Source organism: Equus przewalskii, chromosome 8 (genome assembly GCF_037783145.1).
Source record: "Equus przewalskii isolate Varuska chromosome 8, EquPr2, whole genome shotgun sequence".
NCBI classification, from domain to species: Eukaryota; Metazoa; Chordata; class Mammalia; order Perissodactyla; family Equidae; genus Equus; species Equus przewalskii.
The window spans coordinates 29,287,143-29,309,364 of NC_091838.1; the positions used below are offsets into that span (position 1 = coordinate 29,287,143).

Consider the following 22,222-nt stretch of genomic DNA (forward strand, 5'->3'; position numbering starts at 1 on the left):
CTCTCCACCCAATTTACAAAAGAGTTGTAAAGGTAGTACAGAGAATTTCTGTACACACCTCATGATGTTTTAGTTATCATCTTGCAGTTTAAAAAGTGGCATTTGATTTGGTGGGTATCTGATGAATAAATAGGGTTGGTACATTTGAGTTCACAATTGGAGAAAAATCTCCCTCCCAGCATAGTCAAAACTGTTACAAGAGACTTAAGTGTATTTCACGTCTGCACTTTTTCACGCCCAGTACACAAGGTGATGATGGCGTGAAACTCATCTGGGATTCATAGTCTCTTAAAAATTTATTTTTAACAAATAAAAGTATAAAACAGTCAGGATTGATTTCTAAGAATGAAAAGACGTTGGAGAGAGAATTACCTGACCTTACGAGATGAAAACATTCTCCCCATTTGTCTTCTCAGATTCCTGTAGCAGCAAGTATCTAACAGTGAAATAGAATCAAGTTTTGTAAAAAAGGAAAAACAAAATGTTTTGGAGACCCAGGGAGACAATAACATTAATGAAGAGTGTTTGCTTTCAAAAGTTCCTAAATATTTCTCTCTAAGTCCTTATTTCATCTCTAGAGACTATTCACTATACTAGCCATGGACCCTGTTTTATTATATAAAAATATAGTATAACCTATCACCAGCGTTGGTGGGCAAGAATTCTTGATAGGACTTTTTTTTTTTAAAGATTTTATTTTTTCCTTTTTCTCCCCAAAGCCCCCCGGTACATAGTTGTGTATTCTTCGTTGTGGGTTCTTCTAGTTGTGGCATGTGGGACGCTGCCTCAGCGTGGTCTGATGAGCAGTGCCATGTCCGCGCCCAGGATTCGAACTAACGAAACACTGGGCCGCCTGCAGCGGAGCGCGTGAACTTAACCACTCGGCCACAGGGCCAGCCCCAAGGATTTTTAATTAATTAAGTTTTTGGTGAAGAAGATTGGCCCTGAGCCAACATCTATTGCCAATCTTCCTCTTTTTGCTTGAGGGAGATTGTTGCTGAGTTAACATCTATGCCGGTCTTCCTCTATTCTACATGTGGGACGCCACCTCAGCACAGCTTGATGATCGGTGTGTAGGTATACACCCCAGACCCAAATCTGCAAACTCCGGGCTGCCTAAGCAGAGGGTGTGAACTTAACTACTACACCACTGGGCCCCATTGATATGATATTTATGATGTGTACTGTGCCCCATTTTCAGAGTATGATGTAAGTTGGCCTGAGACAGTAGTTCTCAAACTCTCGTGTGCATCAGCACTGCCTGGAGAGCTTGTTGAAGCAGACTGCTGGGCCCCACTCCCAGAGATTTCCATTCAATAGGTCTGGGGTGGGAGCTGGCAGTTTATATTTCTAACAAATTCCTAAATGTTCCACTCTCCTGGCTGAAATGGATGCTTCTGCTTCTGAACCCAGGACAGCTCTTATCTGACTTCATTATTCTCATCTCCTACCTAATAGTCAAGATACCCAATCATCAGATTGCCCTCATTTCTTGACAGCACCATTTACAGAAGAAACTCTTGCTGTCTTAGCTCTCCACAAAGCCACCTGGCAGGAGGCCAGACCCTTCAAGAAGCCCAGCCTAGCATCTTACTGAGACACCCAGGCCTCCCCATGGGAGGTGTGCTTCTTTGTCGCAGTAAGTTAATAAACCTAACATGTGGACTTCATATGCGTGTCTGTAGGCACTGGGCTTTATCAGTACGTACCAGTGCATTTTACTTTTTCACGTGTGAAGGTTGGCTTTCCATTACTTGGAGCCAAACCAGGTTGACAGGCACACAGGTAGTTTCCAGTTGTATTGGTACAAGTTTTTTGGGGCGGGCAGGCAGTGCTATGATGGCATTCATCTCCAGCTGCAAAATGGAGCAGATGGTTCCTAGTCAAGCCAGCTGAATATATACACTCCTCCTTTCCATTAACAGTGGTGCCAAAGACTTCTCTGTGGACTGATCATCAGAAATATTTAGAGGTATTTGTTGAAAATATAAATCCCAAAGTAAATCTCAGACCTACTAAAAGGGAATTTCAGAGGAGGTGAGACTCAGAATCTAATGCTTTCACAAAAACCCTAGCACTTTCATTTAGCATACGGGTTTGGGAGGATGGCTGGATTGAAGAGAGAAGGGATTTTCCTGAGTTACTAGGAGTTTAACAACTATCTAAGTGTATATTCTCTGGGCGAATTCTAGAAGTAACAGCCTGCTGTGCAAAGAGGTAATAATTCTCCAGGGTTGTAGAGACAATCAAAATGAGAAGAGAAGACTAAATTGTTAATACAATGTCAACATCTAGTAGAGGAACTGGAAAAATTGGAAAACATCAGCTGTTATACTGTCATGATTCCCATTTGTTTCCTGGTTGTTCCTTTTGGTAATAACATGTTCAGGCCACTCTGTTTGCTTAGTAACATTTCCGACTACGGACGGCCTTGGGCTTTGGCTGAAAATCCTGTTCTATTAGCTAAAGTTATTGCAGAATGAATTAAGACTCTAAGGTGTGGAGTACTTTCAACATTCGCTGCTGTGTTTTTGTTTTTTTAAGCAACCAATAAAAGAAAACTCAATTGTAGACATGGTTTCAGTTTTCAGTTCTATTGCCTGTTTTCTTGCTGGCGTCTTTCCTCAGCTTGGCAACTTTTCTCTAGAATCTCAAACCATAGTCTAAGAAACTGGTTCAATTTTGCTGCATCTAATTCCATTCTCATTTTCTAAGGCTTACTTTATTTGGACTTACTGTTTCAATCTTCTGTGTTGTTTGTAAAATTGTGCGTTGCAGAACTTGATATAAATCCTACATCCCTGGTGGATTCGTAACCCTTTGTAATGTTGCACGTTGCATTTGGGGGACAAGAGGTAGAGACATTTTCACATGAGTGAAAGAGTGAAGAGTGAAGGAGAGCATAGGAATTCAGTTTAGACCCTGGACTGCCTCAAGTCAACTTCCTGCTCTTGGGTCTTTGTGTCTTGAATCCTTTTCTGTGCTGAGTTTGAGCTTTGGCAAGTGGTACACACTTTGTAAACGTTTGTTCAATGGATGATCAATGCACATGATGCAGCTTATATTATTTGGAAAAAAAGTTCTATTTCAGTAGGAATTAATTAAAACTCTTTCGGAGAAAGCTTGAAGCAATCCTCGTGGAGAGTCTGACTCAGGGTGTGAGCTGTGGTTCTCAAAGTATGGCCTCTAGGCCAGCAACACCAGCAGCACCTGGGAGCTTGTCAAAAATGCAAATTTCCCAGCTCCACCCCAGCCCTGCTGAATCGGAATCTGAGTCCCGGGCTAGGAATCCATTTGAACAAGCTCCCCAGGGCATGGTGGTGCACAGTCAGGTTTGAGAACCCCTGCGTCTTGGCTGCTTATAAGATAAAAGAGTTCTCTGATAAACATCATAAGAATTTTTAATAAGACCTGGTTTAGAATTTCTCGGTCTTTATTCCTTTCTTTTCTGTGAACTCAGTGGAGTGTCACGAGCCATCTGTCACTGTTTTAAGCCATGGTTTTCCATCAACCAAAATTCTTGGGTTTATGTAGCACGTGCTTCTTAAACCCCAGATCAGTTTCAGTACTAGTTCTATTTCTGACTCTTTCCTCTTTATCACCTCACCAAACCTATTACTCATTTTCTCTCTCCTATAAAGCTTTCTCTCTCAATCTCCCACATCTCCTTTCCTTTTCCAAAGATCCAAGTCCTTTTTACACCTCCTTATCCATTGTCCTGTCTCGCACCCTTTCTCCATCGTCTCTGTAAGGAGATGACTATAATTGTCGGGGCGGGGGTGAGATTTCTTTTTTAAACTACTTTTAATTTCTTTAGTTCTGATATTGAGAATCTTTGTTATTTAAGACTGATGATATAAAATTATAAAGAAAGAGATTTATCCTCTAACACGGGTTTTGACAAAGGTATAATGCTATGTACCCACTGTTATAGAATCATATAGAATAATAGTTTCACTGCCCTAAAATCCCTGATGCTCCAGGGCCATAGAAGTCTGTTAAGTGTGACTCTTGTCCTAGTCATAGATGTTTTGGATGTTGAGGAGTATTGGGGTTCTTTCCAGCTAGTATCCTCTGCTTTAGAGTGAGAAAAGGGAGGAATTTCCCACGTAGTCCCATGTTCTCACAACAGCATAAATAATGGAGGAAACGAATGTTGAAGGTGTAGAAGTGGATCATCACAACATATTGATCTCTGGGATTAACACGGTTAAAAGAACTGAGGAAGAAGAAAGAAGGTCAGTTTTTAGAAACCAATAATGCAACTTTATTTCTGCATTGATCTTGAGTTACTGATTTGGAATTTTCTGAATTCAGCATGACTATTGCTTCCCCAGGCAGGGACACAAGGATTTGTGGGTGTTCTGAACACATGACTGGTATGCAGCCCTGCATGCGTAACACATGAAATGTTCTGAGGCTGCCCTGGGCTCTGGTCGTGTGAGGCTGTCTCTTCCTATCTTTGACTTTGGAGGGCATGATGCTAGAGTGTTCTTGGCTGAAGCCTGACTGGCATACACCTTTTCTGATCCTTTCGCCTTACACCTGACATCACATCCTCTGATGCAAGTCATTTGCATCATGGCAAATGGCATGCATACAAATGGCTTGTTGACACAGGCTTGGGACTCAATCTGCGTAAAAGGAGGCAGTCCCTGGGACCTTGCTATCCATGGACGCAGGTGAAATCATAGCACCAAGGACTGCCAAACAAAGAAAATCTGCATACCCCGTCAACACTCTGTGCACTTGCTCTTTGAGATTATATCCTTTGAGAGATGCATAAACCCAGTCTCTGCTTTTCATCCTTTTTAGGCACCTGCGAATGGCACCAAAGGAGACATTGTTTCATCGCTCCCCATAGCATCCAGCCTTACCTGTGGAAATTTGTACAGTTCTAGCAGTCTTCCAATCTGGGCAGAAATTGACTGTTGTGTTCCTGTAAGTGTTGCTACAGACTTGCTCTCTCTCCTACAGGTGTAATTAGGGAGGTCCTTGTCCACCCCTGAGAGCCAAATGAAGGAACTCTCCAATGTCCTCTATTCACTGTGCAGAGCTTCATAGAGATCAAACCCCAGAAACGTGTTGGGTAAAAGATGGGAGTTTCTGTTAATTTCCTCAATGGCAAAAACCAAGGCCAGATCATACTGGTAGTTCTTGTAGTGAAACCTGCATGGAGGGCTAGGGATCCTTGGGAAAAGACTCAAACCAGGATTATCATCAAATCCAATACAGTGACTTAATTAAGGGTGAATGCCCAGTCAACTCATTCTATCTGTGTCAACAGCTGGCTCTCCTGAAGCCTTAGAATTTACAGCGAAAGCAAATCACCTAACTTACACTCTGCAAAGACGTTAATGAATTACACACATGTGGAGAAAAATTATTCAGTTTACAAAGGAAAGTATAATGAATGGAAAAGCAGGTCACATTCAAAGTAGGTTTTGGAAATGATTCTTTGATTCAAGAACCAAATGCTTGTTCATATGAACACATCATTAAATGCTTCATAGAACAGTAACAATATTAACATGAGATTGGAGACAGCCCTGGGGAGGAAGAGGAATTCTGACTTAAGGTAAGGGGGTAAGCAGAGAAGCATGACATCTGTGGGTTGAGAGTGGTGCAGCAGAAGGCTGGCAATCAAATTGCCTAAGCTTCTGCCTCATCAAACTTGTGTCTCCGCCACCATCAATAATCGGGAAGCTAAGAGGAACTTCAGAGCTTCCTGGAGGAATCATCAAAAGGCAGGAACATTTGGGAAAAGCACGAAGGACTGAAAGGACTGGAAACGCTTCAGAATCTAAGAGACACAGCATTGTAAAGTTTAAAAAATGAAAATGTAATTATCAAAACTGACTCAAATATAAAATAAAGAGAGAAAATTATACAACAGTTGCTACATAGTTTCAAGAGAATGTTTAAGAAATAAAATTCCTTGGGGCTGGCCCCATAGCCAAGTGGTTAAGTTCATGCGCTCTGCTTCAGCGACCCAGGATTTCGCCAGTTCAGATCCTGGGTGCAGAGATGGCACCGTTCATCAGGTCATACTGAGGCGGCGGCGTCCCACATAGCACAGCCAGAGGTACTCACAAATAGAATATACAACTATGTACTGGGGGGCTTTGGGGAGAAGAAAAAAAGAAAGAAGATTGGCAACAGTTGTTAGCTCAGGTGCCAATCTTAAAAAAAAAAAATAATTAAAAAAAGAAATAAAATTCCAAAAATACACCAGGCCTTGATGAATTTACATGAGCTGTCACATGTGAGCCAACCTGCCCAGGCACAAGGTACTCTGAGCTGGTGTGAGTGGAGAGCAGAGGACAGGAACACATTTAGCCTCTCCTCCTACAATGAGATACAAACTCCCTGTCCACCATCCAGGTGCCTGAAGCTGTGGGGACATGTGAGTTGAACTGGCCTTCTGCCCCGGGGAGATTCAGGCCAGACCTTGCCTGACTCAACAGCCCCCAAATCCCGCAGCCCTGACATGGGCTAAGAAACCATCATGTGTGCTATAGTAAATAACATCATGTCAATACTTTCAAAAAATTTAGATAAACTTCACAAATTACCATGAAAATAAAAGTTACCAAAACTGTCTCAAGAAGAAGTGAAAAATCTGAGTAGCCCCACATGTATTAAAGAAATCAAATCCATAGTTTAAAACACTCCCACAAAATTTTCCTGTGGCTAACAGCTTCACTGGTAAATTCTACCAAACATTCAAGAAAGAAAGAATAGACACTCCAGCTCCTGCAGAGAATAGGGAAAATGGGGAAACTTTTTGATTCGTTTTGTGAGAATAGCTTAAATTCTGTAGATCTTAACAAGCTTGTTACAGGAAAGGAAATTTACAGGCCACTCTTTATCTTGAACTAAATTCATATATCCTAGAGAAATTAGCATTCCAAATTCAGCTATATTTTATAAGAAAGCCATATCATGACCCAATTTTGTTTATGTAATGTAATTCAGTACACTAGCCCCTGAAAAAGGAGAAATAATGATCTCAATAACTGCAGTTATCTATTATATATGCTATATAATCGATTATAAATAGAAGCGGTTATGTTCTATTTCTTGGCGTGTGTGGTGTTAACACACATGTACACTTTTTGATAATTTCTTAGTCTGTAAACATACGATTTGAGCTCTATTCTGATTGTACGTCATACTTCAAAAAATATGTTTATTAAAAAGAGAAAATGAAAGCACAACAATGAATGAAAAACACAATGATTATCTAATTAAAAAGTGCCTGGAGGTCTAACCAGAAAGTTTGGGAAAAAACAAAACAAAACGGACATAACAGCTTGAAACACAGAGTTACTCAGAGTTGACAACAAAATGGAAATTGACTTATTGAAGGTGAAATTGTAGATACATGTGTGCATGTGTGTATACAAACATGTGCATATACATACATAATATACATATGTACACATTATATAAGTATGCATGTTTGTATACACACAGAATTAGAAAACTTTGAACATTGGTTTTATACCGAGAACCGGAAATAGTCTCTCTCTCTCATATATACATTTTCTAAATCCTATTTTTTACAAACAAACTACACTTCCATTGAACAAACATCATCTAATGGTGTAAAGTGGCAGATAACCAGACATTCCATTAAAGCATGACATGTTCAGTTATGGAGGAAGGTACAGGATGCTGGAAAAGCCTATAGGTAAATACCTCATCATGGTGAGGTTGTGATTCACAGGTGAGGTGGCTCAGGCTAAGTCTGTAAGGAAAAGTGAGTGTTTGTCACCTGGAGAAAGCAAGGAATGATGGATGCCTCAGACAGAAGGAAAAAGCATGTATTAACACGTCCAGGGGGGAGTGGGTGTGGAAGTGTTTGAGAACTGCATGAAGGTTTGAGAATGTTAAAAAGCAGAGCAGAGGTAGTAGAGGTAGGCAAGACCAAGGTGATATAGTATCATTTTGGTCTTTATTTTTGGTCTTTGTGGGTGATAAACATGATCCCATTTATATATAGAAATTTCACTCAGGATGCTGGACTGGGGCAGGGAACCAGAGTAGGAGGTTATTGTGATATCATAGGACAGGAGTGACTAGAATTAACGGAAGTAGCAGAAGTGAAATCAAGGTGAAACATATTGGAGACCATTTTAGATGGCGGAAAGGGTGTCATTTTGAAACTCCCCAGGAGTGAGGTCTATGACTTGGTCATCTCTATTTCCCTGGAGCTTAGCAAATTATCTGGCTCATGGGAGTTTCCCAATAAGTGCTTGCTGGTTGAGTGAATAACCCCAGGCCATAGCTTATAGGGTACAACTCAGTGAGATAGGTCTTGCCGCTTTCTTGTGAGGAAAAAAAGTGCTCTCACAAATATGCAGGATAACTATTGGGAAGAATAATGGCTCTGTTTAATTACCCATAAAGAAGATGGGCAGTTATCAACTGGGAGTCATTCCCTGCAGAGCATTCATTATTTGGTGTCTAGAGCAACAAAGGAGGACAATTTGGCTAAACTTATCCAATGCCCTTCTTTGGGGACCTGTGAATAAGACAGAATTACTGAACCTGAGCTGATGGTACTTTGCATTTCTCCCCAGACATGGATCAGCATGTAAGTGTCCAGATCATCAGTATACCAACAAAGAGCGAGATCGCTGCCTACAAAAAGCTGTGACCTTTCTGGCTAACAAGGACTCCTTGGGGATGGCTCTGGCCTGCATGGCTCTGTGCTGCTCTGTCCTCACAGCTGTGGTGCTGGGGGTCTTTGTGAAGCGTTGATACACCCCTATAGTCAAGGCCAATAACAGAACTCTCAGCTACATCCTGCTCATCTCCCTTGCCCTGTGCTTCCTCTGCTCCTTGCTCTTCATCGGCCATCCCAACACAGCCCCCTGCGTTCTTTAACAAGTCGCATTTCGAATTGTTTTTACTGTGGCTGTTTCTACTGTCTTGGCCAAAGCTATTACTGTGGTTGTGGCCTTCAAGTTCGCTGCACCAGGGAGAAGGATGGGGCAGTGGTTGGTGTCAGGGAAGCTAACTTCATCTTCCCATCTGCTCCTTTATCCAACTGAGTCTCTATGGACTGTGGCTAGGAGCCTCTCCTGCCGTCACTGACATCGAGGCACATTCTGAACATGGTCACATCATCATTGTGTGCAACAACGGCTCGGTCAGTGCCTTCTGCTGTGTCCTGGGCTCCCTGCCCCTGGGGAGCTTCTCCTTGACTAACCTGGCCCAGAACCTGCCTGACACCTTCAATGGAGCCAAGTTCATGACATTCAGCATGCTGGTGTTCTGCAGTGTCTGCGTCACCTTCCTCCCCATCTACCACAGCCTCAAGGGCAAGGTCATAGTGGCCCTGGAGATCTTCTCCATCTTGGCCTCCAGTGTGGGGCTATTATGCTGCAACTTTGCTCCAAAGTGTTATTTTTGTTGTTGTTGTTAAGGCCAGATAGGAACACTCTCACGAGTTAAGGGATAAAACACATTCTGGGAGCAATAAGCCTTCTTAAAATAAATGTGTTTCTTAAAATAAATGGAGGCAGAAGACAAAGCCACGCCATTCTTGCATCAGATTAGGTTACACTTTGTGATTTACTTTCTTCAATGAAGATTCAACTCTCCTTTATTTAGACAGTGTCAAGGGCACTATAATCCTAAAGCCAAAGAAGAAAAGTAGATAACTTTTCAGAGGGTGTTAATGCCTTCAATTTGATCCGCATCACTAATGTCTCCAGGAAAAATGAGAATATTGCCTTAAAATCTGGGTTTATCCCATTGTGTGGCGTGCATGTCTCTGGTTGAGTTACAGTAAGGATGCTTAACTAGGAGGTTACTATCAAACAGCCTCTGTTCTCTTCCTACTTGGGGGTTCCCACGTTGAAACAATAGATAATGCTTCTAAAAGATTGATCAACATGCTCTTGTCCTGAGAAGAGTGGGGAGAGGCTCAGTAGCTGTGCACTGTTTCCTCATGAGATGCCTCTGTCCTTCGTAGTCCTTTTGGGGTTGCTTAACACTTGTCGTTTCAGCAGGTGCCCTTGCCCTGGAGGGAAGAGATAGCAGGGCTGCTGAGCGTTGGGCTAGAGTTTCAGTCTAGGGGGCCGGCCCCGTGGCCAAGTGGCTGAGTTTATGTGGTTTGCTTTAGTGGCCCAGGGTTTCACCCGTTTGGATCCTGGGTGCGGACCTGGCACCACTCATCAGGCCACGCTGAGGCCGTGTCTCACATAGTGCAACTAGAAGGATCTGCAACTAGAATAGACAGCTATGTACTGGGAGGCACTGGGGAGAAGAAGAAGAGGAGGAAAGAAAACAACGTTTAGCAAAAGAATTTCAGTCTTGTCTCTCCTGTGTGTGAGGACCTCCACATTCCCAATCTTTGTTCCTCATAGCTGTCTCATTTCATCTTTTCTCTCGGTTTCTTTCTGTCGTTAACCACTTCAGACACTTGTCTGTTCTACTAATGTCCTAACCTCTATCAGGCCTTTATCCTGCCTCTTCCTGCAGAGCAGCTATGCCTGGCACCTCACTGCCGTTCAAATCTCAGCTCAACCATCAGCTGCTCTGAAAGACCTTGCCAGACCACCTTCTATGAAGTAGCACTTCTGAATACACACCTGGCCCTCAGGTTTTCTCTTCCCATATCACCCTGAGTATTTCTTTCATGGAATTTACTATCATTTGCTGTATTCAGTCTTTATGCATTTGTCACCTTGGCGCCGAGTACCTAGTTGACACTCGCTTTATGCTGCTTGCTGGAATGAATGCATGAATGTAGCAATGTCTGTACGTGTCCACATTTGTGGGTTCTATTTGAACAGACAGAAAATCTTTCTGGATCTTAGTCATGACTTTGACTCTAGCCCTGTCTCCTCATCTGGCCCCAATGTGGATCTGAGAGCCCCTGAGTTTCCAGGAACCTGATATAGAGGCTTGATTGATGCCGTGGAACCTGTCGTACCCCAGCTCTGAAGATTCATTTTTAAAATTGAGTCCATGGGGGCTGGCCCGGTGGCGTAGCAGTTAAGTGTGCACACTCTGCTTCAGCGGTCTGTGGTTCCGGTGAACTGGCCCACTCAGCTCCCAGGCGTGGACCTATGTACCACTTCTCAAGCCACGCTTTGGCAGGCATCCCACGTATAAAATAGAGGAAGATCAGCACAGATGTTAGCTCAGGGCAAATCTTCCTCAGCACACAAGGAGGATTGGCAGTGCATGTTAGCTCAGGGTTAATCTTCCTCAAAAAAAAGAAGAAAAAAGTCAAGTCTATGAGTCTTTTTCATGCTTGTGTCCTGACCCAGGCTGGGCCTCCCCATCCCTTAATCCTGCCATGTGAGTCTGGAGTCATGGGATATAAACTGGAGTCCTGAAATTTGAATTCCGCCTTCAGGAATTCTTTGTTTCGTGAGTCAAGACCCTGCACATTTTCTACATGCTGTAGACATGATGCACACTCTCCACTTCCTCACCGCTCCGTCCTGACCAGCTCAACCATTTGTGTAACATGCCTAGTTCCAGCAGAATGTTAAATATGTGACATGTGCTACAGACCAAGTTATGTCTGCGCGCCCCCAGAAGGATTCCTGAGCAGTAGAGCACAGTGGTCACATGGTTTTTGGGGGGTCTGACAGGCCTGTGTTCCGATCCTAGTTCCCTGCTTCAAGACTGTGTGTCCCTGACCAGTTGCTAAACATCTCTGTGCCTCGGCCACCTCATCGGTCAATCGGAAGGGCTCAGTTTGCTTTTCTGCAGAACCAATTTAGCCCACATTCTGCTGGATAGTGATTTGTTCTGAATGCTGCTGGGAAGTTCTCCTGCCGGGGCTGGCTCAGCTGATCTCAGCTGAGGCTCACTGATGTGCCTGCGGTCGGCCGCTGGCTGGCGGACCTCGGGTCTCCCGCACATTCTCTCATCCCCCAGTGGGCACCTTGGGCTCATTGAGCTGCTCCGAGTTCCAGGAGCAGCAAGAAATGGCAAGCCCTAGTGTACACGTGCTTCCCAAGCCTCTGCTTCCGTCACATTCACTAACATCCATTAGCCAAGGCCTGTCATGTGGCCGAGCCCAGATTCAAGAGATGGGGAAGTAGACTCTGCTTCTCACTGGGGAGAGGAATTTGTGTGAGGATGAAAATGAAAAGTGCTTAGCAAAGGTCCCGACATGTAGACAACAAGCGGTAAAGGACTCGCACCCTTTCTTACACCCAACTGTGAGAAGGACCCCAGCACGTGGGAACCCCCGCAGGAGCACTTGGGTGGCCTCAGCCCTCGTGTGAACCTCCCAGTCGTGAACCCGTTTGTCTGAGGATGAAACGACCCAGCTCCAAAGGTCCTCGCCATTGTCCTGCAGCCGTGATGCAGCGTGTCTTCCCTTTCCACTGGCCCTGAGATGTTTCTGGCTCTGAGATCCCACACAGCCCAATCGCCGCCTCCATCCCAGGACGGCTGCTTGCCCTAAGTGTTGCCTTCAAAAGGCTCAGTCTCTCTCCCTGCCAGGTCCATTGACACCAAGAATGCGGGCCCTATTAATACCTAAGGAAAATGGCCGCTTTTCATCGAACAGTTACTAGTGCTAAGTGCTGTGAGGTCTGAACTCTCACCTCACTGGACAGATGAAGAAAAGGAGCCAGAGGGGTTGGGAGACTTACCCAGAGGCATGCAGAAAGTGAGTGGCAGAGCTGCAATTTAAGCAACTTGATGTTGCCTTGCTTCACCTGGTCCTGTGCCCAGAGTCCTCCTCCGCTCGCTGCCGCATGCTTTGTTGTTAGGGTGTGCGTTGCCGTATCATGAACGTCCTTTCAGAGTTGAGCACCGACACCAACATTTGGAGGTGCTACGTCCTCTGTGTTCAGGGACCTTGGCTGTCCTATTCACTTACAACCCTCCCCCAGCACCAAGGCTGTTCCAAGCTGCCCGTCAGTCTTCCTGCTGTCTCTGTCCCCTCCCTCAGGGAGGCGTTTCAGCGCCCCTGCCTGGAGTCCCCACCTCCCCATGCCTGTGTCCCTCCAGCTCCAGGCCTGAGAAAACTGCAACAGCCGGCGGAGATGATACTGTCCTCACTCACCATCCTGACACTGTGGGCCTTAAGCTGGAAAAAGAGGGGCTGTCACGGAAGCTGAGACATGAGACCTGTGGGGGCACTCAGCTGGGCTCCTTCATCCTGGACAGCGACAGCCTCTACGTCGTTGGGGAGCATCTATTTAGTAACCCCATACTGAAGCTAAGGATGGGCCCCAGGAGGATGTGCACTCTCCAGTGTTCCTCAGGAGCCATCCTGTGTGTCTAGTCTTCCAGCTGAGCAACCTCCCTCAAGGCTCAGGGACCCCAAGGCCCTGCACTTTGTGAATCCTTCTCTTCCCTTTGCAGCTCTGCACTCTGGGGCTGTGATTCGTCCCCTTGCCTGAGGCACAGAAGCCTTTCTCCAGTCAGATGAAAGAGAGTATCCCTCTGAAGCCAATGGGCATTCAAGAGTCTGGCTATTCCTCTCTCTCCCTGCCAGCACCTCTAAATACCTCTGGAACCTGAAGAGCACAATTTGCAAACCCATGTTCGAGCAAGGTTAGCGCATTGATCTCACACATAAATTGCAAACTCATGAAAACAGGGACTGGATCTTTGATTTGTCAGCCTTTTAGGAATAAGAGATAGTTGCTCCTAAATCCTAATGTGGAACCGTGTAGACTGGAAGTGTCAGTTGTGGGTGGGGCTGGTGGTCCTCGGGCTGTATTTTGGACATTCGTGCCCCTCTTGCATGCCAATTCTGTCTCCTTTTCTCACAGCAGGTTACACATCGGACCTCAGCCCTCACTCCCCGCGGTGAGTCCTCAGGGCTCTGATGACCGTGTGCTGCAGGCCCCTTAGGGAGAGCGACTGATCTCCTCATCCCAGGGCACCCACGGGAGAAGAAGCCAGAGGACCCGCAATCAGTGGCTCAGGCTGGATAGGAAAGATGCACGCGGTGGCCTCCATGCCCCCCCTCGGAGTCCCCGGTCTCACTCCAGACCATTTCTCCTCAGCTGCTGTGACCTCCATGCTCCTCCCACAGAACCCACTGGTGCCACCGACCCCCCCCCCAGCGCCACAGGTAGGTGACTTCTCTCTCCAGCTCCCTCTAGGAAGTCAAGCTATTTGGCCTCAAAGTTAGGACCTGGCAGTCGCAGAGAGGAGCCGCCGTGAGGGACCCTGGAGCTGCCATGGACAGCCTCTGCTCTCCTCCAGAGCAGGGCATGGCACCTCCTCGTCGGTCCAGTGTGTTGACCTGGAACAATTTACTTTCCCTCTCTGTGCCTCAGTTTCCTCACCTGCCCAGCACGAAGAATAACACTGCCTAAGGTTGTCGTGGAGGGTCCGTGAACGTGGACGTAAGAACACCTGGCGCAGGGACCACGGGGGATTTAGTGGACAAATATTGAGTGGGCGCGTGCTCTGTGCTGGGCAGAGGGCAGACGACGTTAGTGAGGTGTGTCCGTCCCTCACCAAGGTCACTGTGTATGGAGAGAGACTGGAAATGAACGTGCAATTACAATCGCAAAGAATTGTCACCGAGAACCGTGTTGTTTGCCACTTACTACGTGCCAGGCTGTGTCCTGTTGTGTCTTTCACTGTTAACTTTTCCCTTTGAATAAATATGAAAGCACATGAAGTTGCAACAAAAATAGTACAGAGTGCCTTGGACCCTTCCACCAGCTTCCGCCGGGGGTTAACATCTTGCGGGACTCTAGTACAGTGTCACGACCAGGACATGAATTGGCAGTGTTAAACCCACAGACCGCAGACTTCTGATGTCGCTAGTTTGACGTGAGCTCACTGGGGGGTGTGTGTGTGTGTGCGGTGTGCGTGTATGCGCGCGCGCGCGGTTCAATGCCATTTTATGACACATGCAGATTTGCGCCACCACCACTGCAATCCACACACAGAACTGTCCCATCCCCACAAGCCCTCCCTCGTGCTGCTCTTTCGTAGTCACATCTGCCCGGCCAGCCCCTGGCCTTCACTCATCTGTTCTCCATCTTTATAATGCTGTTGTTTTGAGAAGGTCGTATCAACAGAATCAGAAAACGTGTGACCTGTGGGGCGCGGCTCTCAGCATAATGCCTCTGCCATGTGCTACCTCCTCTGAGAAAGTCTTGTGACCTTCATAATTTCCCTACCAGGATGATTCTCCCCATTTTACGGTTGAAGAAATGGAGGTTCAGTCATGTTGAGTGACATGCCCAGGGTCACATGGCTGGGGAAGGAAAACAGGGGATCTGACCCCAAACATGACTCACGGATGAGGCCACAACCACGGTACCCGAGCTCTGCACTGCGGCGTCTTTCTGGGAGTAGCGGGTGGGGTTGGGGAGGGGTAGAGACGTTGAGAAGTGACTTCCTTGAAGGACTGACATTTGCTTCCCATTAAGAAAAAGGTCTCTTCCACGTTGGATGGGACTGAATGCAGTTGTTTCCTTTCTTATCCCCCAATCGGTGAAATTGCTCCAATCCTGTTACTTTGAACTTGTAAACTAGCATCAATCAGGACCACTCCAGAGCCTCACCAGGGTCCAAGATCTCAGACCCTGGACACCTACCTGGCCCATATGCTGACTTGAGGGCCCCAGAACCTGCATCTTGACCCCCCGCTGCATTTTTAAGTGCCTTTTGATTGTGGCAAAGTATGCATAACCTAGACTTGGCCATTTGAACCATTTTTCCGTGGACAATTCAGTGGCATCAAATGCATTCACAATACTGCGCAACCATCACCGTGTTCATTTCCAAGACTTCTTTTCATCATCTCAAACAGAAACTCTGTCCCCATTAAACACTGCCTCCCCATGACCCTCAGCTCCAGCCCCTGTGAACTTCTATTCTTCCTTCCATCTCGATGAATTTGCCTGTGCTCGGCACGTCATGTAAGGGGAACCGTATCATAGGTGTCTTTCTGGGTTGCGTTTATTTCACTGAGCGTAAGGTTTGCAAGGTTCATCCACGTTGTACCATGTGTCAGAAGTTCATTTCTTTTTAGGGCTGAATCTTCTTCCTGGGAACTATTGCACAGAAACACCCAAATTACTTCTACCAATTTCCCCCGGCCCTGAAAATTAACACGGAGAACCTTTCAACACATTTCTTCTCCAGACTGGGGGGGCTCTGAGGAAAGGCCATTGTTACTGGAATAAGCAAGGGCAGGCTGGGAGTGGGGTCTCAGGGAAAGACGCCCTCAGGAGGTACCAGGGAATCCCCAAATGGATGGGAGGGTCTCAGCAGTAACTGAATTCAGGATGTGGTGGAGTCTCAGACCGGGTGCTAGTTCTCTGGCCGTGGGGTGAGGGGCTGGTGCTGCATGACAGGGAGAGAGGACGGCTCACCGTGTTCCTGGGACACCAGCCCCACGGGAGAGAGGGAAGGCTAGTGCGCCTTCCCGACGGACTGGTGGTGGGAAAAACTCAGCCTGGAGGAGACAGCCGTGTGCCCGGGGTAACCAGAAGGAATTACGTCTCCTTCAGCCAAAGCAGACAGCCCCTCGTCCTGGGCTCACTTTATCCAAATGGGAGCAAGAAGGAGGAAACAATTGAAGACGCTTCCAGATGTGAGATGTGTGGTGGCAGAGACTGTGCCTGGGAGATTCTGAAAGGCCTCACTGAAGTGACCTAGGCTGTGACCAGAAGGACAAGACTGAGCCACGCCTGCGTAGGTCCGGGAACAGGGAGTCGGGGGAAAGGCGCTGTTGGTGCTGAGACTCTGGGGCAGAAGTGAGCGTGAGCAGAGGAGGTCAGAAAGCTGCCCAGGCGGCTGGAGGGAGCCTGAGAAGCAACAGGAGCTGCGGCAGGGGCGGCGGTTAATGGGGCCAGACCGGGGAACCCGGTAGTCTGCGTTCATTTGGGTTTCTCTCTCACAACACTGCTCCCAAAAGTTGCACCTCTGAAGTACGAATATTGAACTTCTCCCGGTTTCCGTGGTCTAGGCATTGGGCACGGCTTAGCTGGGAGCCTCTGCCTCCAGGTCTCCGTGAAGCAGGACCTTCAGTCTCAACTGAGGCTAGACTAGGGGAGGATTTGCTCCCAAGTCACTCACACGGGTGGTGTCAGGAGTCATTGGGACTGAGAGTCTGAGTCTCCATGTGACTGTTGGCTGGGCGCTCCCTCAGATCTCGCCTCCCTTGGCCTCTACATAGGGCAACTGAAATCATCGCCACTTGCTATCTCATTTCCAGAAATGTGACAGAGAGAGAGCGCAAGAGATGGAAACAGAGGGGGAGATAAAGGGAGGGAACTCAGGAAAGCAAGCAAGAGGGAAGTGACAGAGTTTTTGTAATTAAAACTTGGATGTGACATTCCATCAGCTGGGCTGTATTCTATTGCTCAGAAACCAGTTACTCAGGATGTAGTGGTTCCACAAGGATGTGCACAGCAGGAGGGAGGGAGCGCTGGGAGCCTTGGTGGAGGCTGCCCACCACATAGGCCGACAATGAGGCGCTTGGGTCTGGTTCTAAGGCCAACAGGAGACTGGGAAAGGTTGAATGCTAGTGAATGACAATATCTGAATTTCCTCGAACTTCCAACCCTTGAAGGTGCAGAACCTGACAAGGAGCCCCCAAGGGGCAGTGACTTTTCCCAAATCACACGGCTGGAATCCAGGCCTGTTTGGAGAGGTATTCCCGACTGCATCCACCCCTTCTTGTAATTCTTCCACCTCTAAGTTCGGGGACCAGACCCAGGCGGCACCACCTCCCAGATATGGGAGGCGTTATCACATGTCCACCCGAAGACGTCCCTGGGAATGTGTTTCTAGCGCCATCCCATCGTGCAGGTTGGGAGACTGGGGAGGCCCTGAGAGGCACAGTGGCTTTTCCAGGACACAGAACTGCTAGGAAAAAGGAGATCCGAACTGGGCGCTCTCTCTTCAAAGCTGGGGCGCTGGTTCCGATCCCAAGGAGCTGTGGGGAGGGCTGTGATGGAACTTTCTGTACAGCTCGGGAGATGACACGGGCAAGGAGGGTGAGCGGTCAACAGCCCCGAGGGGGCTTTGGGTGGGTCTGATGGAGGGAAGGGCCCCCCATCCTGGAACCTTGGAGACATGACCTCACTTCCTTGGCGACCGACCCCAACAGAGCTTAGAACTCTGGTCACCAGGCAGCCATTTTGTACACATAGCCCATTTGACCAGAGACACTCGACACAGGAGGATGTGTTCGTGTATCCCCTCTTTGCGAGGCTCTGGCGCACAGAGAGCCAACAATGACAGTCTTCTCCAGCGCTGTCGACACTGGCTGAGACCGCACCTCCAAGACCTCAGGCCATTCGGAAGAAGGAACCCTCAGGTAACACAAGGCAGCCCAGGGCGGGCCACTCCGGGTCAGGCCACAAGTGTGATCCCACCCTCCCATGCGGGCAGCCCCACACCCCTTGACCCTTATTGTGTGTGTGTGTTGGCGGGCATGGAGTGACGGAAGGCAGGGATGAGCGTGGAGCTACCCTGGACGGGAGCAGACGGTTAGGGCTTGGAAGCCTGGCGGTATGTCGTGTTCATATCCCAGGTGGTGGCTGGCAGGATGGAAGGTGAGTGCTGGGAGCCAAGCCGCCCTACCCGTAGGTGAATCCCAAGCCCGTGAGGTGTCATCTCATTCGCTCCCTGTCTGGAGGTCTATGCGGATGCCCCTCTGTCTGTGCTCGGTGTGCGGGAGAGTTTTCCCCCTGTGGGCAAGTGCAGGCAGGCCCCTGCTACCTGCCGCCGCGGCCACCGGACGCTGTCTTTGCAGAGCTCCACCCAGGAGATGGTCCAGGAGCTGGCGCATGGGTCCTACGGCTCCATCTCCCTGGACAGGGGGCAAGTGCAGCAGACCACCGACCTTGCCCGGGGCTGGACTGAGGGGAGAGTGAGTGACACCCGGGGCCCTGAGATCACCGGGGTGTGTCCACAATCCAGAGTCAAATCTGGAGCCCTCCCCTGGACCCGCCCAGGGCTTTCCCACTGGAGTGTCCCAAGGGCCCAGTCCCAAAGGAATCTGGACTTCCACGCCTCCTCACCAGCTACCTAGGAGGGTGGGAAGTCGCTCTTTCCTAACCCTAGGCGGAGTAGACAAAACACTGATGTTTGCGCTTCACACTCGGCCAGGGGCATCTTTGAAATCTGCCATTTTCTGAATCTGAAACCTCTGTAACGAGGGTCTCAAACCTCCCTTTCGTGTAAAAGAAAGAAAAACCAGCGTCCTTTCTTGTAGTCAGCCAGATCCTCACAGCGTCTGTCTGCCCGTGCACTGTCTCCCGACTGGGGAGGGCTGAGGTTCCCACCAGACATTTCCCTTCATGTCAGGAGCACATGAAGCCTCAGGTGGGGGAGCGGGGGAGTCCTGCAGCCCTGGCTTAGGGCGGTTCTCAGTTCCGACCCACAGGACCCTGAGCAGCCACTTGGCAGCCCGAAGCTTCCGTCCTCTCATCTCTAGAATGGGGATGTTTGTGTTGGATTCGCTGGTCAGTGCTCTTAATGCACGCTTTGGTGCGGGGCGGTCTGTCCTTGCCAAGCCAGCCAAGTGTCCTGAGGAACTCATCGTATAATCCTCCCCCCGCCCAAACTCAAATTGGACTTTTCAAGCCTGGAAACCGGTTGGCTGTGGGCAATCCTGTCCCTCCTCTGCACACATCCCTGAGGGGCTCACAGTTCCTGGGGGACCTCCAGACCTTGACTTCCTGGAGGTTCACGCTGGTGCTGGTGACTCTGTGTCCTTCCTCATCTCACCCAGCGCGGAGAGTCACTCGGGCAGCGGAATGAGGCCTGCAGGATGCGGGCCCTCCAGGCAGGCCTGCTGGAGAGGCTGCCGCCGTCCATAGGACCAGCCTTGGCGCCTCGAAACATGGCCAACGTCACCACCATCGTGTTTGACTGCGCGGCTGTCCTCACCTCCCACGGGGTCCTGGACCACCTACTTGCTACGTGAGTGCCCAGCCCCTCCTCAGCACAGTGGTGACTCTGCCCACTGCCAGCTGTGTGTCTTGGAAACGGCCCTCCATCTCTCTGAGCTTCGATTGCTCCTCTGCAAAGTGGAGTGGGAGAGGATAAACTTCATCGGGTTCTGGTGGGCACGAATGGGATGAGCCACGGCAGGTGCTTCCCTGGGGCCTGGCTCTACAGAAGGGGCTGAGAGACGTGCCGTGGTTGTTCCTGGTTATTCTTTCCCTCTCCCCGATGAAGAGCAGTCTGCTCCCCCATCGCTGGGATGGGGCCTTTCTGAGTTTGCAAAGGCACACGGAAAGCACTCTGGCAGGGAGTGTGGGATTCCATCCAGCTGGTCGTGGGGCGGGTCCTTGGAGTAGCCAAGGAGGGGTCTCCGGGGCCGCAGAGGGGCCCCAGGCCCACTCAGCTACCGGGGATGCTTCTGGTTGGAGTTCATTCGAGAACACTGTATATTAAGCACCTGTGACATGCGGGAGCTTTAGAGACACTTGGCACAACGCAGTGAATGAAGCAGACACAGCCCCTGGACCCCCGCAGCAGCCTGAGACTCAGATAGTCACACACCATATCATCCACAGATCCTGTCCCCCGCCCCTGTCCCAGGGGATGCCCTCCTATGCTCCTTTACGACTGGAGGCCTCTTCCCACGTTCTCATGCATGATGGACCCCAGCGCCAACTAAAGACCTGAGTGTTCTTTGAGTGCCAGACGAGGGCCTCCTGTCTCCACAGAACAGGGCTGGGGGAGAACAAGAGGACAGAGGACTGTGGCTGGGGCGGGCCCGGCACAACTCTGATCTCACTCATCTTTTGATTCCTCTGGGAGGGCTGAGGTCTGATGGCTTCTACTGCAAGGGGATAGGAGTGAAAGAGAGCTGTGGGTGGGGTCCCAGAGCCCCTGGGAACCAGAGGGGAGGCTGGCTTGAGCTGTTCCCTGGCGACCCATCCCCACCACAGTCCCGTCTCCCTCCCGCTTCCCCTTCTCCATCCACCCCTTCTGACCACCACCAGCAGGCCCAGAAGAGAAAGGGGGTCTGGGAGCCGCTCACACATCGGCCTCAGTCCTCAGTCCACTTGCACAAGGGCGTGGAGGGCTGGGCTGAGGACTGTGTCCCAGCCTCTTCCAAGAGTGGCAGTGGGAAGAAGAGACTCACACAAACCCCGTGTTCCACCTGCTGGATGACCACCTGCACTGCCAGGATGGCCACACAGGAGTCAGCGCCGGGGTGGGACTCCCCCCTGGTGGAAAGGGGCAGGCACAGGGCCCAGACCCAAAGCAGGGTGCCTTGGGAGGACAGTGTGGAAGCGACGGCCAGGCCTCTGGCTCTGTGGCCCAACTGCTTCCGCCCAGTACCGCGTCTTCTATGGTGGGAACCTGGCTGGACCCAATGCAGGATTTCTGGGAGCCCACGCCCTTTCCCTCTTTCAGGATGCGGCTGGCCTCTCTGCGTGTCATCTGGCCTGGGTCGCACCTGGGAGGCCCTGCCTACCTTCCCCAGGTCCAGCTGCAACATCTGGGGCCCAGGAGGGCAGAGCTGGAAGGTGAGGGCACAGCAGTCTGGGAAGACTGTCTGCGGTGGGGTTCACGGGCTGGGGTTCCCTTCAAGACAGCGGAGTCTCTCCTGTCTTGTAAAGTCGGGTACGTAGGTGAAACTTTCTCTTTCTCCCGCTGCAGCGCCAGTTCCAGAGCTCCTGCCGGCTCTAGAGCCAGAGCAAGGGCCAGCTCCGGGGCCAGAGGCAGCTCCAGCTGTAGTTCCACCGTCCGCGCCGGAGCTGGAGGCGGCCTCACCACCCAGCAGCCTCACCTCCAGCAGCCTCACCTCCATCGGCCTCTCCAGGGCCGGAGCGAGCGCCATCAGCTTCAGCCCCAGTGCCAGCTTCTGAGCTGGAGCAAGATGCGCCATTGACTTGGACGATCTCTGCCTCCAGCTGCCGAAGTCACCGCAGAAGCGAGCGCCGAGCTGAGAGAGGAGAGGCCTAAGCTGCTGGACTTCCCTCCGAAGCTGGTGGCCGAGCAGCTGACCCGGATGGATGCGGTGAGCAGCGGGGCTCTTGGGCTAGGTGGGGCCCGCCTTGGTGGGCCATCAGCTGCCCCAGACCTCCTGTTCCCTCAGCCGCAATCCAACGATGTGGGTGCAAGTCACAGCTCCCCCACTTACCCACCGGGTGACCTGGGCCACCTTCTGGCCCCCAAGTCCTTGCTGTCCCCACATGGACAGTAGAGAGCACACCAAGGGCGGGCACCTGCTGGGCAGAGTGGCTGTGCGGATGGATGAGGTTGAACAGAGAGGAAGCGGGGCAGA

General features: G+C 49.5%; 1 protein-coding gene and 2 long non-coding RNA genes across 7 annotated transcripts; 2 read left to right on the forward strand and 1 right to left on the reverse strand.

The window, feature by feature from the left end:
* Positions 1 to 9,566: 9,566 nt before the first annotated feature.
* On the reverse strand, positions 9,567 to 12,942 carry LOC139085232 (uncharacterized). The gene is made up of 2 exons (XR_011543420.1): positions 12,636 to 12,942; positions 9,567 to 12,090 (listed from the first exon to the last, which is right to left on the reverse strand). It is a non-coding gene; the product is annotated as an uncharacterized lncRNA (long non-coding RNA).
* Positions 12,929 to 14,642, forward strand: LOC103544617 (uncharacterized). Its single transcript, XR_011543417.1, has 2 exons — positions 12,929 to 13,545; positions 13,767 to 14,642. It is a non-coding gene; the product is annotated as an uncharacterized lncRNA (long non-coding RNA).
* Positions 14,643 to 15,728: 1,086 nt separating this feature from the next.
* On the forward strand, positions 15,729 to 21,955 carry LOC103544618 (ral guanine nucleotide dissociation stimulator-like). 5 transcript variants are annotated; one of them, XM_070631621.1, is made up of 5 exons: positions 15,729 to 18,289; positions 18,728 to 18,844; positions 19,709 to 19,899; positions 21,349 to 21,461; positions 21,595 to 21,955. In XM_070631621.1, exons 1-5 carry the CDS (start codon positions 18,155 to 18,157, stop codon positions 21,801 to 21,803), a joined length of 765 nt encoding a protein of 254 aa, XP_070487722.1. In that variant the 5' UTR covers positions 15,729 to 18,154; the 3' UTR covers positions 21,804 to 21,955. The 5 variants fall into 5 exon arrangements, with proteins under 5 accessions (XP_070487722.1, XP_070487719.1, XP_070487721.1 ...); XM_070631618.1 differs by having other exon boundaries at positions 21,349 to 21,950; XM_070631620.1 differs by lacking the exon at positions 18,728 to 18,844 and having other exon boundaries at positions 21,349 to 21,950.
* Positions 21,956 to 22,222: the final 267 nt, after the last annotated feature.

Coding starts and splice junctions, on each gene's coding strand:
- LOC103544618 (XM_070631618.1), top strand. CDS start 18,155: ATGTGTTCGTGTATCCCCTCTTTGCGAGGCTCTGGCGCACAGAGAGCC. Junction 18,290..18,727: donor TCGGAAGAAGGAACCCTCAG/GTAACACAAGGC, acceptor CTGTCTTTGCAG/AGCTCCACCCAGGAGATGGT. Junction 19,900..21,348: donor CTGGACCACCTACTTGCTAC/GTGAGTGCCCAG, acceptor TCCCTCTTTCAG/GATGCGGCTGGCCTCTCTGC.